The sequence below is a fragment of the Micromys minutus genome, assembly GCF_963924665.1.
Source record: "Micromys minutus genome assembly, chromosome: 11".
In the NCBI taxonomy this organism is placed as follows: Eukaryota; Metazoa; Chordata; class Mammalia; order Rodentia; family Muridae; genus Micromys; species Micromys minutus.
The window spans coordinates 47330614-47352529 of record NC_137980.1 but is presented as its reverse complement, the minus strand read 5'-3'; the positions used below and the strand labels follow the sequence as shown (position 1 = coordinate 47352529).

The following is a 21916-nucleotide window of genomic DNA, read 5'->3' as shown; positions in this document are numbered from 1 at the left end:
AGTCTTCTCTAGGCCCTGGGAATGATGGGAAAAGGCTCTGTTGGGGTTATGATTGGTGCTATTGGATTGTACCAGAAAGTGTTTTACAGGGGTTAGATGCTGGAAAAGCTGGAGACAGCCAGGCCAACAATCTTCACAACCCAGAGAATCCCAGTAAAGGGTTCTAGATCCCACAACTGGCCATATTTGGAGAGCTGCCCACACAAATCTACACGTGCAGTGAGATCTAGCCCAGACCCTGCTCCTGACTCTCTACGTATCTGAAGGGAAGACACTCTTGTCTGAGCCTCAAATTTTCCTCATCCATGAAGGGATCAGAAAGTCACAAGTACCGACATGTGAGGTTCCTGTGACAGCCCTGGGCTCGTGAGGAGTGTCTCAGCCTGCACACTCGGCAACCTGGAGGCCAGGTTCACCTTCACAACAATAGGTAGAGTGTATGGCAAGGAAGAATCTATTGATATTAAGGACTCTGGAGTTCTGGTGTGTGTGTGTCTGTGTGTGTGTGTGTGTGTGTGTGTGTGTGTATCTGTGTGTGTGTCTGTGTGTGTATCTGTGTGTGTGTCTGTGTGTGTGTGTCTGTGTGTGTGTGTCTGTGTGTGTGCTAGAAGTATACATATATGAGCAGCTGAGAGAAAGCCAGTGTTAAGAGTGCTTACAGCATAGAAAACGTAACCCTGGGCTCTTTCCACAGCTCAGTACCTCCTCCCAGTTGCCCTGAAGGCCAGCACCTACAGACGCCACAGTTCTAGGAGTCCGGACAGCACAAGCTACCGTGAGACTTCAAAGAAATAGAAGGAGAAGATTTCTTTGAAGACTCCTACATGGCACGTCTACTACTGTTGTAGCATCAAAAAGCCCCCAGAACACCTAGCAGCCATTAAAAAGCAGGAGACAGAGATGAACAGACGAGAAGTTCAAAACCATGATTAAGGAAAAGCAAAAAAAAAAAAAAAATGAATTTCATAACATCAGAGGTAAGTTTTATCCACCTTAATATTGTGTGTCTGTCTGTCTGTCTGTCTAACCACAAGTTTCCAAACATAGATGTTTCAAGGCAAAAACTGAGAAGTCTGATGGCTGCAAGACTCCAGAGTGACTTCAGGCCTTATCTAACTATTCAGTCTAAACTCCCTGCAAAAGCCAAATCCCAGGGCTCAAAGTAGGCAGTTGGCCTTTGACCTCTAGTCCTTTAAAAGGAAAATGAAAGCATGTGGGGGAGGGGCTGTCAGGAGACACACTGTGTTAGCAGTGTATGTGTGCTGTATGGGGGAGAAGGTACACGGTGTGTGCATGGAGGTGCACTCATGACGGTCTTGCAGGGAGAGAAGAGTACCAAAGGGCCCTGGTATCTTTCATCTTTCTGTTTCTAATGCACAGTTACTTAATTTTATAAAGTAAACTCATAAAGGCTTCAGTGCACCTTAAGTCTAAAAAGCCATTACTTTTCTGACATAAAAGTTAAAGCCAGCCCAGGTGTTCATGTAAGAATGGCTCCTCAGGAAAAAACAAAAAACAAACAAAAAAAAAAAGAACCAGGCAGTGCTGGTCTCATAGTCTTCGTGCCTTAACTGCAGTGGCTAGCTACTGCCTCAGAGATGTAGAAGGCCGGCTGGATGGACAGGGGTTGTTCTGGCCTCAGAGACAGTCAGAACATCTAAAGCCAGAGTCCCAGCTGTACACACACAGAGGCCTGTGAACCCTCACCTCATGGGTTCGCCATTCTCAGCAGTCTGAAGGAGGCTATGACTGACCCAGCATCCACGCTGCCCCTTCCCCTTTGGGGCTGCTCTTGTGCACTGTATATTCAGACGCTGAGTTCTGTGCCCCAAGATCAGGTTTCAGTCTGAACATGGGCATTGTATTGAGCAATGTGTTGCAAAGAATGGTCCCCAGAAATCCCCGATTTGTTAATAAAAGGCTGGAGCCTGTGACTGGGCAGGGGAGAGAGGAAGAAGGCAGGACTTGAGATTGAGTAAGGGGTCTCTGGTAGGGACCACAAGAAGGAGGAGGAGAGGGAAGGAGGAGGCAGCCATTAGGTGAGATAGACCAGGAGTACATAGCCAAGAGAAGGTCACTCTGAGGACAAACAACTACAGCAGAAGCTATCCGGAACACACTAAGTTGGCAGTAATGGGGGCGTTTGTGTAGGTTTAAACTGTGTTGTACAGCTCAGAGCCTCCCCAGTATAGTGCAAACAGCTTATTAAGAAATTACACTGTTTCTGTGTCATTTTCTTGGGAGCAAAATGGGCAAATGTGCAGTAGAAACCCCCAACAGACATTAAGAAGCAAATGGGGAGTATAGCAACCCTTCAAACAAATAACTGTAGCATTACTTCCCTAGCTGACTGATTAACCTTGGGACTACCATTTTCACTCACTGACCATGGCCTTGGGCACTTTTGGAATAAGACATCCAGAGTGCGTTCCTAACACGGTGCCAGATCCATGCTGGTGCTTGACAGGACTCAGAATGAAGAGGAGGTACAGGCTCTCCCCAGTCCCTGGCTCTGGCCAGGAAGACGTGTGTCATCAGAGCTATGCTGGCAGCCTCCAGAGAGCAGAGTCCACCTCCCTTATCAGGCTAGCCTCATTCTGCACTACACAAAGCTGGCCTCTGGCCTCTGTCCACTTGGACCTGACTAGTTCCAAGCCATGTCCCCATAGTTTATCTAGTGGCCTCAGGCTTGGAGGGTCCTCACTGCCTGGAAAGCAGGTAGGATACTCCCACTTTGAAGATGAGAAAACCAGACCTCGGGAAAGCCATAGAAGCTCAACTGGTGTATCTAAATTCATTCATTCATTTGATACTTAAATGATACGCTAAGAACCAGGCATATTAGGTAAAGTCTGAGACCAGAGGAAGCCCCAGTACTTCAGGTCTACCATGCCCCTGATGCCACACAGTGCCCTGTGGTTTAAAATGTAGCACCAGACTTAATGTCTACTGCTGCTATCTCGAATGTCTCAATTCAATACAAAGGGGCTTTTTTCCCCCTTTGGATAATTTAATACAATTTACATTTTTACAACAGCACCTTACTATCTATAGATCAGTTTGTCCTCAAACTGGATATTTAGCCCAAGGTGGCCTTGAACTCCCCATGTCCCTCCTCAGCCTCCTGAGAGCTAGGATCACAAATTTGCATGGCCACATCCAGATCTCCTTAATTTTGTAGGAAGAAGCTATGCCGTTGCATTTTTGCACTGTTCTCTACAAAGTGTACAACTTGTGACATTTACAGTTAAAAGCATCATGGAGGAAAATAGGCCCATGCCCCTGGATGAATATGGAGAGACTGAATCTGAGAAGACCTTGGAGAAATCAGGCTAATGGTGGTAAGAGCTGGGGTGCCTCACCCTAGCTAAAACTTTAGGCGCCAGCTCCCTAAGGAAGTTATATTATGGCTGAAGCCTATGGACTCACTTGAAAGAAAGGTTTAAAAATTAAAGATAAAATAAAAATTAAAGAAAAGGAGGCCATAAATTTAAGGGGGGGCAGTGCAGGAGGAGTTTAAAGGAGAAAAGTGGGAGACGATATAATAAGTACATATACATATGATTATTTATTTAAATTGATTTCAGGGGATATCAGGCAGATAGATTTGCCTCTTTAGCAAATCTCTGGGTTTGATCCCAAGCACCGGTCAGCACCAGGCAGAGTCACGCACGCCTGTAAACCTCTTGGGCGGGACCTAGAAGCAGGGAAGTCACAAGGTCAAGATCCATGACTACCTGGCTCACTCCTGGGGCCCACTCTGGTAGTGGACTACCAGAGACTGTCTCAAAACAACAGCATAAGCTGTGGCATTCCTTGACTATAAGGAGGAGATGAACTTCTTCACACATGTTTAAGTGTGTGAGCATGCACACATGTGTGAGTATCCTCAAGTATGCACACTTGTGTATAGCAGCAAAGGGCATGAATATGTCTGTGGCAGACAAATACCAATCCTGAAATGTCCTCTTTAATCATCTCCATGTTTGTGTTTGTGTGTGTGTGTGTGAGAGAGAGAGAGAGAGAGAGAGAGAGAGAGAGAGAGAGAGAGAGAGATCCTGGCTCTGGTCATTTCAGCTGGACTGGTTGGCTAACAAGCTCATGGGATCCATCGGCCTCCATTCCCCAGCACTAGGGTTACAGGGACCTGCTGCAGGTGCTGGCCTTTTACACTGATGCTTGAGATCAGAACTCAGGACCCTCGTGCTTGTGCAGAAAGCACTTTACCCACTGAACCATCTCCCTGGCAGCAAACAAGCCTTCATTCAGTTCATTCATTCACCCCATGCATTCATCGTTCCAGATCCACTTGGGCCTCTCAACCAATATCACAGGGGCAGGGCACAATACTCTGTGCCCTTGTTCTGAACACATGTTCTAGCCACGAGATGGAGGTTACAACAACAGATTGCTAAGACAATTATTTATCTATTCCTAGGATTCGGGGGTGGAAAGGCACAGAGAGTGCTAAGGGAGTACATGTTAAAGCCAGATTGGGCCAGGGAACAGAGTTGTCAGCCACTCTGGGGCTAGGAGCAGAGAAGGCCTTGGCCTGAACATGGGTTGTAGGGGTCTGGGGGGCAGGGCAGGGTCATCTACAGACATAGGCACAGCAGGGAGCCCTGGCCCAGCTGAGTTCATCAGGCATCCGGCCAGCAGCCCAGTTGTGCCCTGGTCTCAGGGGCAGGAGGAGGAGCTGGCTGGAGGCAGGACAAGGCAAAGGAGAAACAAAAACATAATAATAATTAAAGGCAGGCAGCTTTGGGAGGACAAAAGAAGCAACTGCTGACCAGCTACTGTGTGCCCAGTCCTCCCATGGACTCCGTCAAGTCACCTTGGAGGCAAGTGCACCCTCTTTACAATAGAGGGAATTAAAACTCAGACAGGTTCAACAATTTCCCAAGGTCACATGTGAAGTTGGATCCAGTCTCCTGACTCCCAGAATAAACTCTTGCCGCCCTCACCCCTCCCTGACTTAAAATTGAACCAAAATTCCCCCCCTCCCCACACACACACACACAAATTATTTCCTGTCCCTGAACCAGAAATTTTGTCTTTCCTGACAATGGTAGGGGTGCTTTTTTTGACTTAAAAGTTAATTTTTTGCCCCTCTTTCCATTGGCTATTAGGGGGCTCAAAGTCAATTCCTGGCTTTACCCCAACACACACTTCCTGTCACCTGTGACTTTCAGTTCAGCCTTACTGATGAACCTTGCTTTTGCTTTTATTTCCTCCCTCCTGGCTTGTGTTTTCTTTGTTTGTTTTGGTTTTGGTTTTGGTTTTGGTTTTTTTTTTTCTTTTTTCTTTTTAAGTAGGGAAAATTCTTTTGTTTTTTGTTTGTTTGTTTGTTTTTGTTGTTATTCTTGTTGTTGGTGGCGATGGTGGTCGCTCATGGGATGAGCCAATGAAACTCATTGCATCTGGTTTCTCCAGCCACCCTAAACCTCTTCAGCATCTTCCACGTGTCTACTCCATCCTTCTACCTCCTCACTCACCAAGTCCAGGTGAAGTTTCCCTGGCTCTCCATTCCACCACAACATTACCTTGTCTGTAGAATTTAAACCCAAGTCTCTCAAAAAACTGACAGCTGGTCAGCTTGGTCCAAACAGCCGTGTGATGTGTTGGGTCACACGATGGAAGTGTGACAGCAGATCCCACCAGTCCTCAAACTCTGCTCTGAATTCAAGGCCCCTGGGAACCACTCAGGCCTCCTCTTTCTAGTTGTATGCGCCCTTCTGCACCTGCAGGACACTTGCCTGGCCTACTCACGGCACTGGGAGCATCATCCAGACTCACCGAGGCTCATTACTCCCCTGAGGACCTGTCCTCTCATTCTCTGCATCTTAGGCCATAGCCAGGAAAAAAGCTGCTGCCTTCTCTGAGCTTAGAGTCACACATTCTCACTAACTCACACTTATACCCTGACTCTGGGCTGGAGAATATACATGCTGTCCCTAGTTAGGGTTTTTCTATTGCTGTGATAGAAACACCACAAGCAGAAGCAATACAGGAAGGAAGGAGTTTATTTGGCTGACAAACCCAGCGTCAGGGTCAACAGCAGACCAAGGAAGAAACTCAAACTGGGTAGGAGACAGGAGCTGATATGTACAGGGCACGAAGGAGTATGATTTACTGGCTTGTTTCTCATGACTTGTTCAGCCAGCTTTCTTATAGAACACAGGACCACCTGCTCAGGGGAGGCCCCACCTACCCACAATGGGCTCTCTTACATTATTCTTCAATTTAAAAAATCCCTGTAGGGTTTGCCTATAGCCTGATTTTATGGAGGCATGCTATTAGTTGAGCCTTACTCTTCTCCAGTGACTTTCGTAAAGTTGATACAATTAGCCACCACAACTGACCCCTTATCAACTTGATACACAGAAACATCACTATTAAGCCATATCCTTTCCTTTCTTATTCATCCCCAAGATCTCACATTAAAAACATCAATAACTTTTAAAGTCCCAGTCTTAACAAATTCAGACACATTTTTTTTAAAAAATCAGCTCTTTAAAATACCCAGTCACTTTTTAAAGATCCTAAATCACTTCTATAAGTTCAAAATCTCTCCACTGTGGGTTCCTGTAAAAGTCCAAATTAAGTGAATTACTTTCTCAATTCAAGAATATAGAACCAGAACACAGTGACAATCCAAATAAAGTAAAACCAAACTCAGTGTCCAATATCAGGGCTCATGCACAATCTTCTGGGCTCCTCTAAAGGGCTTGGGTCATTTATCTGGCTCTGACCTCAGCAGCACACAGAGCTTGTCTCCTAGGTTGAGGCTGGTCCCATTCCATGCCTGCTGTTGTCCTTAGCAACCATCCAGTGGTACTAGTATCTTCAAAATACTGGGGTCTCCTGCTGCAACTGGCCTACAGTTTCACCAATAGCCTCTTCTGGCCTCTCTTCGAGGACTCCAACCCCGCCACACAGTGCCAAGCCTCAGCTATTCTCCATGCCTTCAAAACCAGCACCACCTAGGTGATTTTTACACTACCAAGTTCTACTGTCAGCACAAGGTGGCTCTGGAATGTAACTTGCCTGTGATGACTCTGAGGAAACACTTCATGATGATTTTTACTTCAGTGGTTTAGTCTCTTCTTAATCACCACTAATTTCTCAGCCCCAGCCACCAGCATCTATTGGCCCAGTAAAACAAATATTTCCTTTTAGTGGTTCTAGTATCTTGTCAATCATAGCTGATACTTTAGCCCCAGCTGACCAGAACCACAGATGCTTAACTCAAAGTATCAACTGGCCATGATGGAGTAGTTAAAGGACTCTCATGCTTCCCTCTGAAACTTCACAAGCCAGGCCTCCAGCATCTGCATTGCTCTCGACATTCTTATCTTCCAAGCTCCCATAGAACTGCTCACTAAGCTTTGAACACTCAGTGGTTTTTCTCACTCGAAGTTTCAAAGCCTTTCCACAATCCTCCCCAAAGCATATGGTTAGGTCTGTAACAGGAACACCCCACCATTCTGGTACCAATTTCTGTCCTAGTGAGGATTTCCATTTCTGTGATGGAACACCACAACCAAAAACAACCTGAAGAGAAAAGAGTTTATTTGGCTGACATGCCCAGAAGCACAGTCTGCTGGGGGGGGGGGGGGTGAGGCAAGGCAGGAACTCAAACTAGGCAGGAACCTGGAGGCAGGATCTGATGCAGAGGCCATGGAGGAGTGCTGCTCACTGGCTTGCTTCCCATGGCTTGCTCATCCTGCTTTCTTAAAGAACCCAGGACCAGCTGCCCAAGGGTGGCCCTACCCACAATGGGCTGGGCCCTCCCCTATCAATCACTAATTAAGAAAATATCCTACAGTCTTGACTACAGCCTCATCTTATGGAGGCATTTTCTCAACTGAGGCTCTCTCTTCTCCAGTGACGCTAGCTTGTAATCAAGTTGGCATAAAACTAGCTAGCATGCCTGGCCATACCCCTCTTGGCTTTCCAAGAACAGAGAAGGATTCAGGACTTCTATCTAATTCCACACAAGTGATCTCCCAGCCCACCAGCTTCATCACTGAAGAGCAGTGCTTCCTGTGGCTCTGTACAAACGGTTTGTGTACAGTCTCCATGAGTCGGCATGCATGTGCACACACAGGTACGCAATCTCCATGCGTTGATCCACATGCACACATGTGCAGTAAGATATCACCCACCCAGCAGCTCACAGGGACACCAAAACCAAACTACAAGTTGGAGACCCCACCCCAAAATCTAAGGACTCTGATGTCCTCTATTAAAAAAAAAAAAAAAAAAGTTATTCCCAAGGTGAAGTAAGTTTACATCCAGGCTAAGTGGATGCCCCTCCTGAGAAAATGCCCGCTAGCTCTCAGCAGTTCCTGGGCCGAGCATCTGGACTCTGCCTGCCATGTGGGCGAGCGTGTTCACACTCGGGACTGGAACTCTTGGCTCTTTCTGTGTTCTCTGTAATTGCTTCTCCAGCCCTCCTGATGGGGTACGCTCATTGCCTTCCAGGCCTTCCCTCACAATCAAGTTTAGAGCTATTTGAACCCAAGATCCTGGCCAGAGGAAAACCAGTTAGACCTGCCGGCCAGTCTTTGCAGCTGCTTCTCCTGGCATTTCCTGTACCCCTTCTCCTCTGCACACTGTAAGAAAGCAGAGAAGGTTTGGATGATGCAAGAATTTATATGGCTGGGCCAGCCATGACCACAGAAACCACCACACACTGCACTAGCAATCCATTCCACCTCTGAACTTACAGAAGCTCTGAACTTACGAGGCATTTCTGACAAGCTGTGGTGCAAAAGATCCCTCCAGAAACCAGATGTAGGCAAGATATTCTACATTTGTCTAAGAGGCGATTGATGTTCAAAGAGGTGGCATGACTTGCCCAGGTCCCCACAGGCAGCAAGAGGAGGGGCTGGATTAAAGCTGCCCTACCTTACCTGTTTCCACCAGATGAGTTCCTCCAAGCTCCTGTTACGCCCCAGGACTGGAAGAAAGGGAAGATGTCCTCCTCCTAGACTGCTTGCTTAGTTGGGACAGTGACCTTAAAAACCAGGAAAGTAAATGTTAGGAAACTTGTAGAAAATAAACAAAACAAACAAGAACAGCTCAGGAGAAATTGTGGAAGCCAAAGAAACTCAGGCAGGGCCTAGGATCATTCTGACCAGAGTATCAAGAAAGCAGTGAAGAATGGAGACCAAGGGCTGCAGAAGTCTTGAGGACTAGAGTGTACAAAACTCTAAAAGTTATGGAGGCAGTAGATGGTCTCAGAGCATGACTAATTGCTAATATGTCAATATTTTAAAACAGTGTCCGCAGCATACATGCAGTTTAAGAAGAGAATGCACAGTGGCCTGAAGGGGGCGCTCTTCTCAAAGTCAGGCATCATTGATTATAACTTAGAAACATTTTGTAGCTGGTTATAAAGTCACCCATTTTCCTTGCCCTTAAAGAGAATTGTAGTTGAAGATACAGACTCCAGACTCAGTCTGACAAGGTTCAAATGCCATCACTGAAACTAACTAGCTGTTCGTCTTTGGGTAAATTGCTCAACCTCTCTGACTCTATTTCCATATCTAGAACATGGAAATAGTATCTTCCCAGCTCTTAAGGTTACTGGAGCTTTATGGGAGTGACTGGAGAGTTACAAACTATTTGACAGCACTGGGCATGTAGAAGGCACTTGTTAGATCCAGATCTTTGAGTTCACAGCACCTCATCTTCCAAAGACAAAAATACAGTGAGTCTTACAGTTCTGATCATCTGCTATTTATCAGTGTTGTTGCTGCCTACATCATATGTTTAATAACATGTGTGGAACTTTTAGATACATTTACCCATAACCCACAGAATAAGCTATTACATAATCAATAATTGTATCAGCTCTAACCCAGTGTTTCTATTTTTTTTTTTTTTTTATTAAGGGTAACTTCAGAGATCAGAATGAAGGATGAAGGTCTCCTACCTGAGTCCCAGGGTACTGTGGCAGCTTTGGGTCCCTGATAGGGGGAGGTTCTGCAAGCCAGCTAAGTCAGAGAGGACAGGAGATGGGATAGAAGTCAAGGCTGGTCCTAGAGAGACAATCTCAGACAAGATTTCTCTAACTCTATTCATCCAGCTATGATGTAGGCATGCAACATTACATCTGATCCCTTCAGAAAGGGGAAAAGCAAATTCTTACAGAAACCTGGGTTGAAAGGCTACAGTGCTTGGGCTCCCACAAACATCCACATCCAACTGTTCTTGCTGATTTCCAGTCCTACTGGCCAGAGAAAATGTCCTTCTGCACATATGCCCGCCCCTTCACCCAGGTTCAGCTTTCTGAGAAAATCCTCCTGGACTGTGAAACAGAAGGCAGGGCTATAGAAGGCTCTTTCTACCCAGAGACATGGAGGACTCTTTTCTGTTGTTTACAGAACACGTGGACCATATATAGAGCTTCTCTCCCAGCCCCGGAGTTGCTTAACACAGCGGGATTGCTGCTTCAGCTTGTCTCTTTAGGAGAAAGCCCACTGCAAGTCTTGAGTGGAGACAAGCTATTTCCTTTCAAAGAGAGTTGTCAGAGGAATTGCAGTAGGGGAGGATTTCTTCTCGGCTTGGGAAGAAATGGGGGAGTTTATTGGGGGAGATCTTTTCCCAAGAGAGTGGAGCTGGATAAAGATGTAGCTCAAAAACCATTCTGTACCCAGGCAGTGGTGGCACATGCTTTTAATCCCAGCACTCAGGAGGCAAAGGCTGGCAGATCTCTTGATACCCTATCTCAAAACAAACAAACAAACAAAAAACAAAGCAAAACAAAAAATAAACCTTTTATGATCACCCTCGTGCCCTCTGAAGAATGATACACAAATAAATTGTTTAAGAAATTTTAATGCCATGTTTTGTTTTGTCTTAGAATTTCAGACAACACAGGAAAAAAACGTGAATGGATAAAAAGACAGACAGATGGGCAGGTTGGGGGAAGAATCACATGATAAACTACTTGTTAGAAAAGTATCAATACCTGAGTTTGGTCCCTAGTGGCCACATAAGGCATGCCTCTGTGATCCCAGGGCTGGGAAGGAGGAGACATACAAGGGTCCCAGGGCTTGCTGGCCAACCAGTCTAGCCTAACGTATGAGCTCCACATTCACTGAGAGACTCTGCATCCAACGAGAGTAACTGTGGAAGACATCAGATATTGACCTCTGCTCCCCCCCAACGTGGACATATGAACATGCACCCACACATACACACATTCAAACACAGCACGGTACCCAGGAACACATGCATACACATATACTACACAAAAAAATATTCAGATTCTCAGTTGCTTGAGAATTCTCAGTTGCAGATTCTCAGTTCCAAGTCTCAGTCATCATCTCAGTCACCACCTGTAGATGGTAAAAATATAGAAAATTTCTGTTACCTTAGAAACATCTATGGGATGGCGCTAATCCAGCGTGTCCCCCTACTGGTTTGACTTGAACAGCTCCTATTCACACTTCAGCTTTCCATTCAACAACTCCAGGAAGCCCTTTCTCTGCTCTTTCACAGCTGTGTGAATGTCTTCATGGGTCAGGCTGCTTTCCTGCGTGGCGGAGGTCTTCTGTTGGCCCGTGGGCTTCCCGTGTGCTACCTGAAGGGCATCTCACTCTCCCATCAGATTGGAGACTGATAGTTGGGGACATTCGATGCTTTCTGTCCATCGTTTTATCTAATCTTAGAATAGTGTCCAGCACACAAATGATCAGATTCAGGTGACAAAAAAAAAAAAAAAGGTGAGCACAGAATTTGCATTGGACACAGTCACAGCAGCTTGGGACTCTGAGATCCAGGAGGCCTTTGGGATGCAAAGCTGATGAGGGAGAACAGCTCTTGAACCTGAAGCAGCTCCCTTTTCCCCCACTGCATCAAATCTGGCTTCTATGAGGACTGTTCTTCTTACCCCTGCCTGAGACGCTTTCCTTCTACAGGGTCCCTCATAAAGGCCTCTCACCCCATAGCTGCAGCCCTGTGTTCAGAGGTAGTAGCAACATCACTGAGCGCTTCACTTGACCCTTGAAGAAGGATCCCAGTTGTGAGGAGTGACAAACTTAGAGAAGAGTCTGACCCCATAAAAGAGGGCAGTTTCTGACCCCCTCTTCTACACAGGGCTGAATGCCTTTGATGAGGAATTTATAGAAGAATTATAAGGCCCGATGACAAAAATTAAATTTCAGCACTAGATGAGCATGGATTTCTGTTCTAGACCCTTCCCCTGGTGACTCTGAGCAAGGCAAGAGATGACCACACGGTCTTGCCCCTTCACCCCGGCCCTTGGACAACAGCAGCTCTAGCATATATGTGTTGCCCTTGCAGAACACAGCCCCAGTCTGACAGGTAACACGCAGCAGCCCGGAGTGATTTACAGGGACTCAAGAGGAGAGGTTTCAGCTCCCACTTTGAGAGCTTGAGTGCTTCCTATAAATATTTATGGGAGTCTGGAGCCTCCATTAACCCTACTGGTGCCATGTTTCCCTTGTTACATGGCGCCTGTGTGTGGATGAGCATAAAGGCCAGTGTTCACTTACACACACTGGTGTGAATATGGGAGGATGTTCAGGAGCCCGATACATTTTGCAAGAGCCCCGTGTGTATGTGTAATCAATCATGCTTTGATATGAGCATAGAGGCATGCAGCCCTGTGCATAATTATAAACACTGTGCACACTGCAGATGCATGCACGTGAGCATTCAAACAAGAACGCATCTAACACGGAGACATGCCTTTAGGTACATGTGTGATGAGTCGCACATGCAAGTGAACGTGGCAACATATATAACAGGTGAATTCGTGCAAATTCTGTCTCTGCCTATGTAACTATGACAGTGTACATGTGCATGCATTTGTGGACCTGTCCTAAGAGCAGAAACATATCTATGTTAGATCCAAAACTTCAGTATCACACCCAAAACAGCATCTGCTAATAACGTGGATGTTTGTGTCCAAATTGCCTCACCTAGAGGCTGTTTCTGCTAGGAACGCCTGCTCTGTCGTTAGGATCCATTTATTGGAACGTTCAGTCAGGGGCGCACAGAATGGGAGAACCGTTGGTTAATCGTGAGCAGTACTAAGTGGTACTGAGGCAAGGATGCTGCCGTTGCTCACGGCATCCATCATTCTCCTCTAGCAGAGTTGCAGCTGCAGTTTCCCTGCTGACACCCCTGCCTTCCAGTTGCTGTGCTGTTTCCAGCAGTTCACACCTTCCCCTGGGCAGGAAACCTTGTGAGTGGAGAGCGTGAAGTGTCCAGCAGCAAAAGATCAATGAGCACCTGATGCAGAGAGATATGAAAATGACCCCCTGCCAACCTCCAAAGGGGCAGTTTCTAACCCCCTCGCCTTCACAGGGTTGATGGTCTTCGGTGAGGAATTTATAGAAGAATTTATAAGGTTCGATGACAAAAAATGAAATTTCAGCAGTAAGGAGGTATGGGTTTCTAATCCCCTGGTGACTTTGAGCCAGAGATGACTTGTCCCTCCACCCCTGGCCCTTGGATAACAGCAGCTTACACTTCAAAGTCAAGGGAAATGCCTAAGACTAAACTAATGGTTGGACTAAACTCTATGACCCGCCTGTCTTGCATCCATCGAAAGGAACCAATGTAGCAAGTTCTGCAGATTCCCAGGAAACACTGGAAGACAAGAGAACTGGCAGGGCCTGCCCTGTGTTGGGAAATACTGACTTGCCCTGCTCCATCTGAGCAGGCAGAGCTGACTCCAGGGCAGCTTGCTCCCATTTCCCTTCTGGGTAGAACTCCATGGCACAACTGTAACCAACTGTAACCGGCACAGTCAAGGCAGCGAGGGTTGCCGATCAGAAGCAAGGAGGAAACTTGAGTGCGAGCCAAGTGCAGCCTCAGCTGCAGTATCTGATGGATGCTAAAGCCAAAAACAATGCCCACCCCTCAGGCAGACTATGAATCAGCACTACCCCCCCAAACACACACACACACACACACACACACACACACCCTACTGTTCATCCCTATCCGTTTACCTGGAAAGGGGGTGAGGGGAGATGAACCCTCAGCCCTGGTTTAAAAAAAAAAAAATGAAAGCACCACAATACAGATGTATAGACTATCGGCTTTCTCATGCCAAAAATAGTTTGCTTCTTCCAGAAAGTTCCTGGTCTCCTCCCACCACCTCTGCAGCTGCCCCCTCCAGCCCAAAGACAGCATCCCCCTCCCTTTTTTTCTGATAAAGAAAAATAAAATAAAACAGAATATGTAATGAATCGCTGCCGTTTTACTTAAAAGTAACTTCACTCACAAAGAATGCCAAGAGGCTGGCTACAACCGAATGCTGCTTCGGAACAAACCCTTATTATTAATTTAGGTGGTTTTTCATGTTGGAGCTGCAACTTTTCTCACATATTTAATTTCTTCCGAGTGAGAAGAGTTAGCTCTGATATTATCTAAAAGCACCAGTTAAGATATCATGTGTAGGGCAGTGGGGGAAAAGGGAATTTTAAAGTGGGGAACGTGGACATTCATACAGGACCAATGAAGGTGTTCAGGGGGATGCAGGGAGGTACATAGGATGCCAAGGGACTTATGGCGGGGTGGGGGGGGGGGCTTGGTGAATATTTAACCCCCACCCACACTGAAAGAAGTGCATTCTGACTGGGAACTGTGGGAAAGAAGAAATTCTACCAGTAGCCTTCTCACAAAAGAAAGACACCATCTTCTGAGCCAGGAAAGCCCCAGCTTTCAAAGGCAAGCCCCATGGTAGCAGCTGCTCCTGATAGTCAGGTATACCCCAAACCACAGGACCTACCCTTCACTCTGAGGGAGTGGGGGGGGGGGCTGTCTTTCCCAAGATGCTGTGCTGAGTGCTAGCTCAGACCAGCTGCCTAATGGGATATCCGATGGATTTTTTTTTTTTTTTGTAATAAATCTGAGCGTTATAAATCTGAACACCATAGCCACTGTCTCCAGGCTGAGAAGCCAGGCCTTCAGACTGCAGGTGGAAAGGAAGGGTAACTGTTAAAGAATCCCATTCAGAGTATTCCTTTGGGCAAACTGAAGAGCCGAGAAGACAATGGAGTTTTACATCTGAAAGAGAATCTCCAAACACTAGCCCACTGGTTCCCAACTCCCTCCAAACCAAGGGGAATGAAGACTTGGGGTGGGAGTGTGACCAAGTAGGGCTTTGGTCTCTCAAAAGGACTTTGGTCTCTTGAAAGGAACAGAGCCCTTAGGTCACAAAGTGGCGACAACTTCCACGACGAGTTTTGGTACAGAAGGCCCCCGAAAGTATAAGAAGAAAACTAGAACCTCTGGCTGACAAGACAGGGGCTGTGTGGCCACAGAAATGTTCAGAGACAAGTGACAAAGACTTACCTACTACAAGAGGGACCCCGCATCCGCAACCAGCTTGGGCTGCCCCAGAGCTCACTTTCACTAAGATATCAACAACCCCTGGCTAGCCCGTGTGACAGACACCCAGCAAGACCCCAGCCAACCACAGCGAGGGACGCAGTGGGATGAAATCTGAAACCGGGGAGTGGGTGTGATAACTCCCTGGCTTACAGACCAGCGGCTGCCTCCATCCCCTGTTCCTCCTGCCTGGCTCTAGACATCTCTGGGTAGCCCTTCCCCGAAGTCCTGGAATAAAGGGAAGGGGAGTAAACAGGACAGAAGATTAGAAAGGGAAGGCTAGAGAAATGAAAAACGGGGGCAGATAGAGAGAAAAAAGGGGGGAGAGAGGGGAGAGAGAAAGGGAAGACCACGATATATCCGGAGAGAGAAACGGAGACATAGAGAAAGTAACTTAAACTTGCTTGAATCTCGGGCACCCGACCACCTTCCCTACCAACCTGAAGTACGTGAGAGCAGGCGGAAGTTCCAGGTCCCTCAGGCTGTAAGATCCCCCCCCCCCCCCCCCCCCGAGCCGACCAAGCCCAGCCCGGCTCTAAGGCAGCAGCTGCCCACAGCAAAGAAGACGACCCAGGATGGAGCCCAATTCTCAGTGGACCCACTGAGTGCTTCCTAGTGTTGGGGTCTGTGCCTTTCTGTCCCCGGGTGAGTCTCGGGCAGCAGACCCCGGGTTTGTCTACACAGGGATCAATGGAAGCCGGGAAGATTTTGGCGCAGGGATATCTTTCTTCCTAGGTAGAGTGGAGAATCTCGAGCAGCTAGAAGAAATGGAAACCTAAAAGAAGGATGAAGCTTGCTGAGTACCGCCGGGTCACAGTAGAAGTTCTGAGAGTACCTAGTTCCCCTTTCTCGGATGTGTAGCGGATGTGTAGCGTCCTGGCTGGTTCTTAGGCGGCTGTGAGTAGCTGGCTTGCCCGCTATAGGAACTACGCACTTCTCAAGCTCCGGCCTTCTCTGAAGATCGGTCTCTCTTCTCAGCTTTTCCCTGGATGTGCCCCCGGGGCGAATTAGTGTCACCAATGAAAGCACAAGGGCATGGGTGCCCCTGTCTTGGTGTGTCGACATCTCACTAGGGCTGTGACTTGAGACCATCATCACCAAAATGCGACTGGTCACTCTAAACTGGTGGCACTGTGTCCTTTCTGGATGTACAGTAATAGTAACCTCACTGGGTGTGTCTAAGTGTCTCTGTACTCCACAAAAAGATAATTCTTTAGAATGTGGAACCTTTCCTATAATCTAGGTAATAGCAGAAGTGAACAACACCAGACTGTTTCGAATGGTTCTAAACAGAATTAGGCCACTAGATTTAAGGCCTCTGCCACCAGAAGTCCTTGGTCCTCTCTTATTACTGCAGGGCCCTGCAAGGTGCAGTCTCTTTAGGTACCCCCTCTAACTCTGACAGAGGCCTCTTTTCCTACAGGAGCTTCGTTTCTACCTATAGTGGCACTGGCATATGAAATTACAAATGGATGACATGTGGAAGAAACAGGTTCATCAGCCTTTTCCCAAATGGAAGTCAATGCCTTCCCTGCCAAACCCTGTTTCCACTGGGAAGATAGACCAGGTTTGGGAACTCACTTCCAGCTGAAATCACACCACCAGTGCACTAGAGATGTGTTGTGGTTACTGTTAGTGTGTTTTGTTCTTTGAGGGGGGTTGGTGTTTTGTTATTTGGGTTTTTTTTTTTTTTTTTTTTTTTGGTTTTTGTTTTTTTAAGGTTTCCAAACTTCTTCCTCAGATGCTAATCTCAAACCCAGTCACTAGGGATCCAAGTCAAAAATCTGTTTCACTTGCCCCTTCTTTTCCAGGTTACCCCTTACTCCTTCCCTACCGTACTCTTCTGCTTGGGTCTATAGCATCTCCCCGTCGTCGAGATGCTGAAATTTCATTTTAGGAACTCTGGTACCCCAAAAAAAAAAAAAAAAAAAAAAAAAAAAAAAAAAAAAAAAAAAAAAACTTGAAGACTGAATAGAGTCTGCATGGGAGCTGAAAGTGTCCCCACAGAGAGCTAGGCATTGCCAAAAGTGCAGAGCTCCTCTAAGGTCTAGGTGTTCTACCCCACTGACAGAAAGAAGTTAGCCTAAAGACCATCTAAACCAGAGACAGGATTCCAAGGGGACTGCCAGGAATGTGGGGCCACAAGATACTGACCTTCAAACAACAGGGGTGGGGAAGGAGAAAAAAAGGTCTAGGGCCATTTTCACAAGCAGCCATCATCAGGAATCTTCAGACTACTGGTAAAGCTGCAAGGCTAAGTGACCCACAGCCCCCAAGCTTCTAATCTGAGGGGATGCTGAAACCCAAACTCCTCTATGCAGTGTCCATTTTTTAAGGGCTGATGGCCCGCATGCATCCCGAACATACTAACCTGAAAAGAAATAACCAAGGACTGGCTTGCTACCAAGAGGGTCCTATTCTCCAATCCACTGTCAGGGATCACCTGATTCCATCCACCCGCCCAGGGAGAAGGGCAAAGTCTAGCTCAGAGCGAGCAGCCTAGCTCTAAGCTTTCCAGTGCCCAAACACCCAGGCAAGAAGTCAAAGGCTGCAGCTTAGCTGGCCCTGGACTCCAGAAAAGGAGACGGGGCTTCCTCTATCCAGGTTGTAACTCTTGGTTCCTGACTTCTGCCACTACCCTCTCAGTAGGCAGATTAGTCCTGATCTCCAAGCCCGAAAGCCAAAGCTCTGTAGAGCATCCCTTTCAGACATGTGCCCTCTCAGTTTACAGATGGACTCTTGGCCGGAGTTTTGAACCTAGGGTAGAAAGCAGAGAAGTACATTTGAGGTTCTCATATAGCAGATCACAGTCATACACTGGAGAGAGTTATCTGCCCACCCTGAGTTTGGGATTTATTCCCAGAGAATGTCCCAACGTCGATGTACAACTCTTGAAACAAGAGAGTTAAAGTCATGCAGACACAGAGTCCACTAAATAAACACCATTTCCATGGTTTTTAATAAGCAAAATAGGAAACCATTTTAATAACCAAAAAACAGAAACCAGTCTGAATTAAAACTACAATAAGACTAGATTTTAATATTTTCATATCATAAGCAGGGGTTGAAATTGATCCCTTATTTTACATGAAATTAAAAACAATTTCTGTTGCGTTGCGGCAAGTTTGATTTCAACACAGTTGAATCAGTAAAAACCAAAGCTCGTTTCCGATGCAGGACGAATATCCACAATATTTAAAACTGCAAGCACCATGCGGTTCATACAATCTTGTTATTTACTGTAAATTTATCAACTAATACAAACTCAAAAACCAACGAACAAAAAAAGCATCCAGCCAGCAGCGCCAGCAAATTCAGGTGGGAAAATTTTTAAAGTACGTTTTCATTTTGGTATTTTTGTCGGTGCAACCGAATCCTTTTACTGACCCGCAGAAATGAACGTTAACAATAAAGTATAACACCCAGACCTCCCCTAGAACTACTGTACAACAGAAGGGAGTTGAACGCCACCAATAAGTCTCTGCTCTCCGGACAGCAGAGAAACACATAAAACATTGGTCTAAAGAACGCACTTGAGAGTTGCAGCATTAGCTGCCAATGTGTGGGTTTCTAGTACATTCTAAGAGTGGCTTTTGGCTCAATGGGAGCTCAGATCATCATTGACTCTGTAGCAAGAGGTGGGAGAAATCTTTCACCCTAAGCCCTGGGGGGTCGGGGAGGGGAGCTTGCAATTAGCGCCTTCTGCAGGATTCCAAACCAACCCTGGTTTGACTTCCTAGGACGCAAAACCTGGTCTTTCTTTTCTTCTTGTGTGTGTGGGGGGGGGGTGTCAATTTTGGCCCCAAGACCAGACAGTGACAGGAACACGCTCCTGTACGGTGTGGATGTCCGCAGCTGTCTCTCCCCTAGCTTTCCCTCAACAAAACTCAAAACTGAAGTGGGAAGGAAGAGGGGAGCGAAGAGACAAATTCCAAAGATTCCCCGTACAAAGTCGGCTTGGTGGGCTTTTTTCTTTCTTTCTTTTATTTTTACTTACAAACAAAAAAAAAAAAAATGCCATAATAATAAACCCAAACAAAGACTCAGCTTGCTGCTACCTTCTCAATGTGGTTTGGCCGGGCGGGTAATTTACAAGCCGGCCGGCGACTGAAACTCCGCTCCGCTCCTTCGCAGCCGCAGGAGTTTTGGAACTGCATCCCTTCTCACCCAAAGAAACAAGGGGGTTATGATTTATGATCAACAACATGCTAAAGTTAAACAAGAAAATGGTACAAAATAGAAATTATTACCATACATGTCCAGCATGCAGGATTAATATTTTTAATGCAGATTTTCGTATTTTTTCTATATAATCGAGCAGGCATTAAAACTGATGAGATCTTTTTTTTTCCTTCGCGTGCCGAAAGTCCTAACTGAGGCCCGCATCTCCGGCTGAGAGCCAGTGTTCTCCGTACTCTGGACAGACAGAGCTGTCTGTTTTTCCTTCCTTAGCTCAGCCTTGCCTCGCGCCCACGGGGGCTCCAGAGTCCCTCTCCTCTCCTCTGCTCTTCCTGGGGCGAACTGAGTCTTGAGCTGCAAAGCGGCGGCCCTGGCACTCACAAAAGTTCTCAGAGCCAGAAGTGTCCTGCCGGCCTTGGCGACTCCTTGGAATACGCCTCGGGGACTTCCAGCTGGGGGAAAAGTTACTCCGGACCTCCCACCTGCCCGGGTCTCTCTAAGTCTGCCCAAGTCTAAGAGGCTGCGCTGCCCTGCGCTGCCCTCTTCTTAGCCGAGGCTCTCTACCCGCCTGTGCTCCCGCCCGTCTCCCCGCGGCCCGCGCGTCCTTCCTCCCTCTAGATCGAGTCAAATAGGTCAAGGCCGGGACCATGGCAGGGACAGGGAGTCCGGGGCTATGGGACACAGGATAGGGAGTCTGGGCCAGGGCAAGGGCGGGGGCCGGGACCCGCCACGACTCACAGAAAGAACTCAGGAGAGGAGGGGCTGTCGCTGGTGGAACCCGCCTCCCTGAAGCCGGAGTTGGCGAGTTTCTCGCACTTGACCTTGTAGGCGTCTCTCTCGCGGGCCAGCCGGGACACCTCCTGCTTAAGCTGCTCCACCTGCTGAATGAGCTGCGTCTTCTCGTTCTCCAGGTGATGTTTCTGCTGGACGCGTTTATACCTGCACGACTGGGCGTAGCCCCGGTTCTTCAGGGTCCGCCGCTTCTGCTTCAGGCGGATCACCTCGTCCTTGGTGAAGCCCCGCAGGTGACGGTTCAGCTCACGCACCGACATGGACACCAGCTGGTCGTCGGAGAAGCGGTCCTCCACACTACCGTTGCTGCCCGCAGCCGTCGCCGCGGCGGCTGCGTGCGGTCCCGGCCCTGGGTGGCTAGTGGGCAGCTGTTGCGCGGGACTGGCAGCGCTGGACGGCGGCGGCGACGCTTGGTGATGGTGGTGATGGTGCGGGTGTGCGTGCGGACCCAGCTCATCGTGAGTCACACCGGCTCCCGGGTACCCGTGGTGCGGATGAGGGTGGTGGTGGTGGTGATGGTGGTGCGCACTACGGAAGCCGTCGAAGCTCTGCAGCGGCTGTGGCACTGGGTGCGAACCGATGAGCGCCTCCACCGCGTCCTCGGGCGTCAGGTTGAGTGCCTCGGGGTTCATCTGCTGGTAGTTGCTCGCCATCCAGTATAGGTCCTCGAGATGGGTCTTCTGTTCAGTCGGACTGAAGCTGGGAGAAGAAGGCACGGAGCTGCACGGTGTGCTGAGCGGGGTGGACGACACCGAACCAGCCGGCTGCAAGCGTGTGCATGGCCGGCCGGGACGCTCCGCACGCCCCAGTGGCTCCTTCTTCACGTCGAACTTGAGAAGGTCGAAGTCGTTGACGTACTCCATAGCCAGCGGGCTGGTGGGCAGCTCTGGCCCCATGCTCAGCTCCGCGGCCATCGCTAAAAAGCGAGGCTCGGCCGCCGCTGCCGCGGGGGAAACTTTGCGGCCGGCCGGGACGCGCCGAGCCAAACGCGGGGGCGAAGAGCGGCAAGCCGGGGAGGCAGGGAGCCGAGGGCGCAGCGGGCTGGGGCCGCCGGCCAAGCCTTTGTCTGGGGACGCGGCGGCGCGCCGAAGAGTCCTCCCGAGGCTGCCTCAGCTGCCCCGGACCTCCGGGCTGCGACCGCGCCGGGAACGAGTCCGGTCGAGCCGGGGCAGGGTAGAGAAGCCGGCGAGGTGTGCGCAGGGGCAGAGGGGAGGCGCGGGGCAAAGCGCCCGCCGCTCGCTCTCCGGCTCTTTGGCTCTAGGGCTTTATTGCTTGCAGCCGCTCGCAGCCCGGCGGTGCAGCTGTGCAGGAGCTGGCGCCTGCCACCGCCTTTTATCGCTTCCTGATGTCACTGGAGCGCGGGGGCCCAAGCGGCCCGGCGAGTTGGCCAATGGCTGCGCGGCCCCCGCGGCCCAGCGACGCTGGGCGGGGCGTGCCTGACAGCTCCCCCGCCCCCCGCGTCAGCTGACTGGAGGCCGGAGGAGCCCCGAAGCCGTTGAGGCCTGGAGGAGGGCTGGAGCCGAGTGGGACGGACCGCCCGGTCCCAACCCCCCACACCCTCCGA

General features: G+C 48.6%; 1 protein-coding gene across 1 annotated transcript; it reads right to left on the bottom strand.

Moving 5' to 3' along the window:
• Nucleotides 1–11181: 11181 nt before the first annotated feature.
• MAFB (MAF bZIP transcription factor B) lies at nucleotides 11182–21690 on the bottom strand. Its single transcript, XM_080924782.1, has 2 exons — nucleotides 20299–21690; nucleotides 11182–11351 (listed from the first exon to the last, which is right to left on the bottom strand). The coding sequence occupies exons 1-2, from the start codon at nucleotides 21264–21266 to the stop codon at nucleotides 11345–11347; spliced, it is 975 nt and encodes a 324-aa protein (XP_080780908.1). The 5' UTR covers nucleotides 21267–21690; the 3' UTR covers nucleotides 11182–11344.
• Between the last annotated feature and the right edge of the window lie 226 nt (nucleotides 21691–21916).

What these genes read in the sequence shown, in the direction of transcription:
- MAFB (XM_080924782.1), bottom strand. Translation starts at nt 21,266, where the DNA reads ATGGCCGCGGAGCTGAGCATGGGGCCAGAGCTGCCCACCAGCCCGCTG.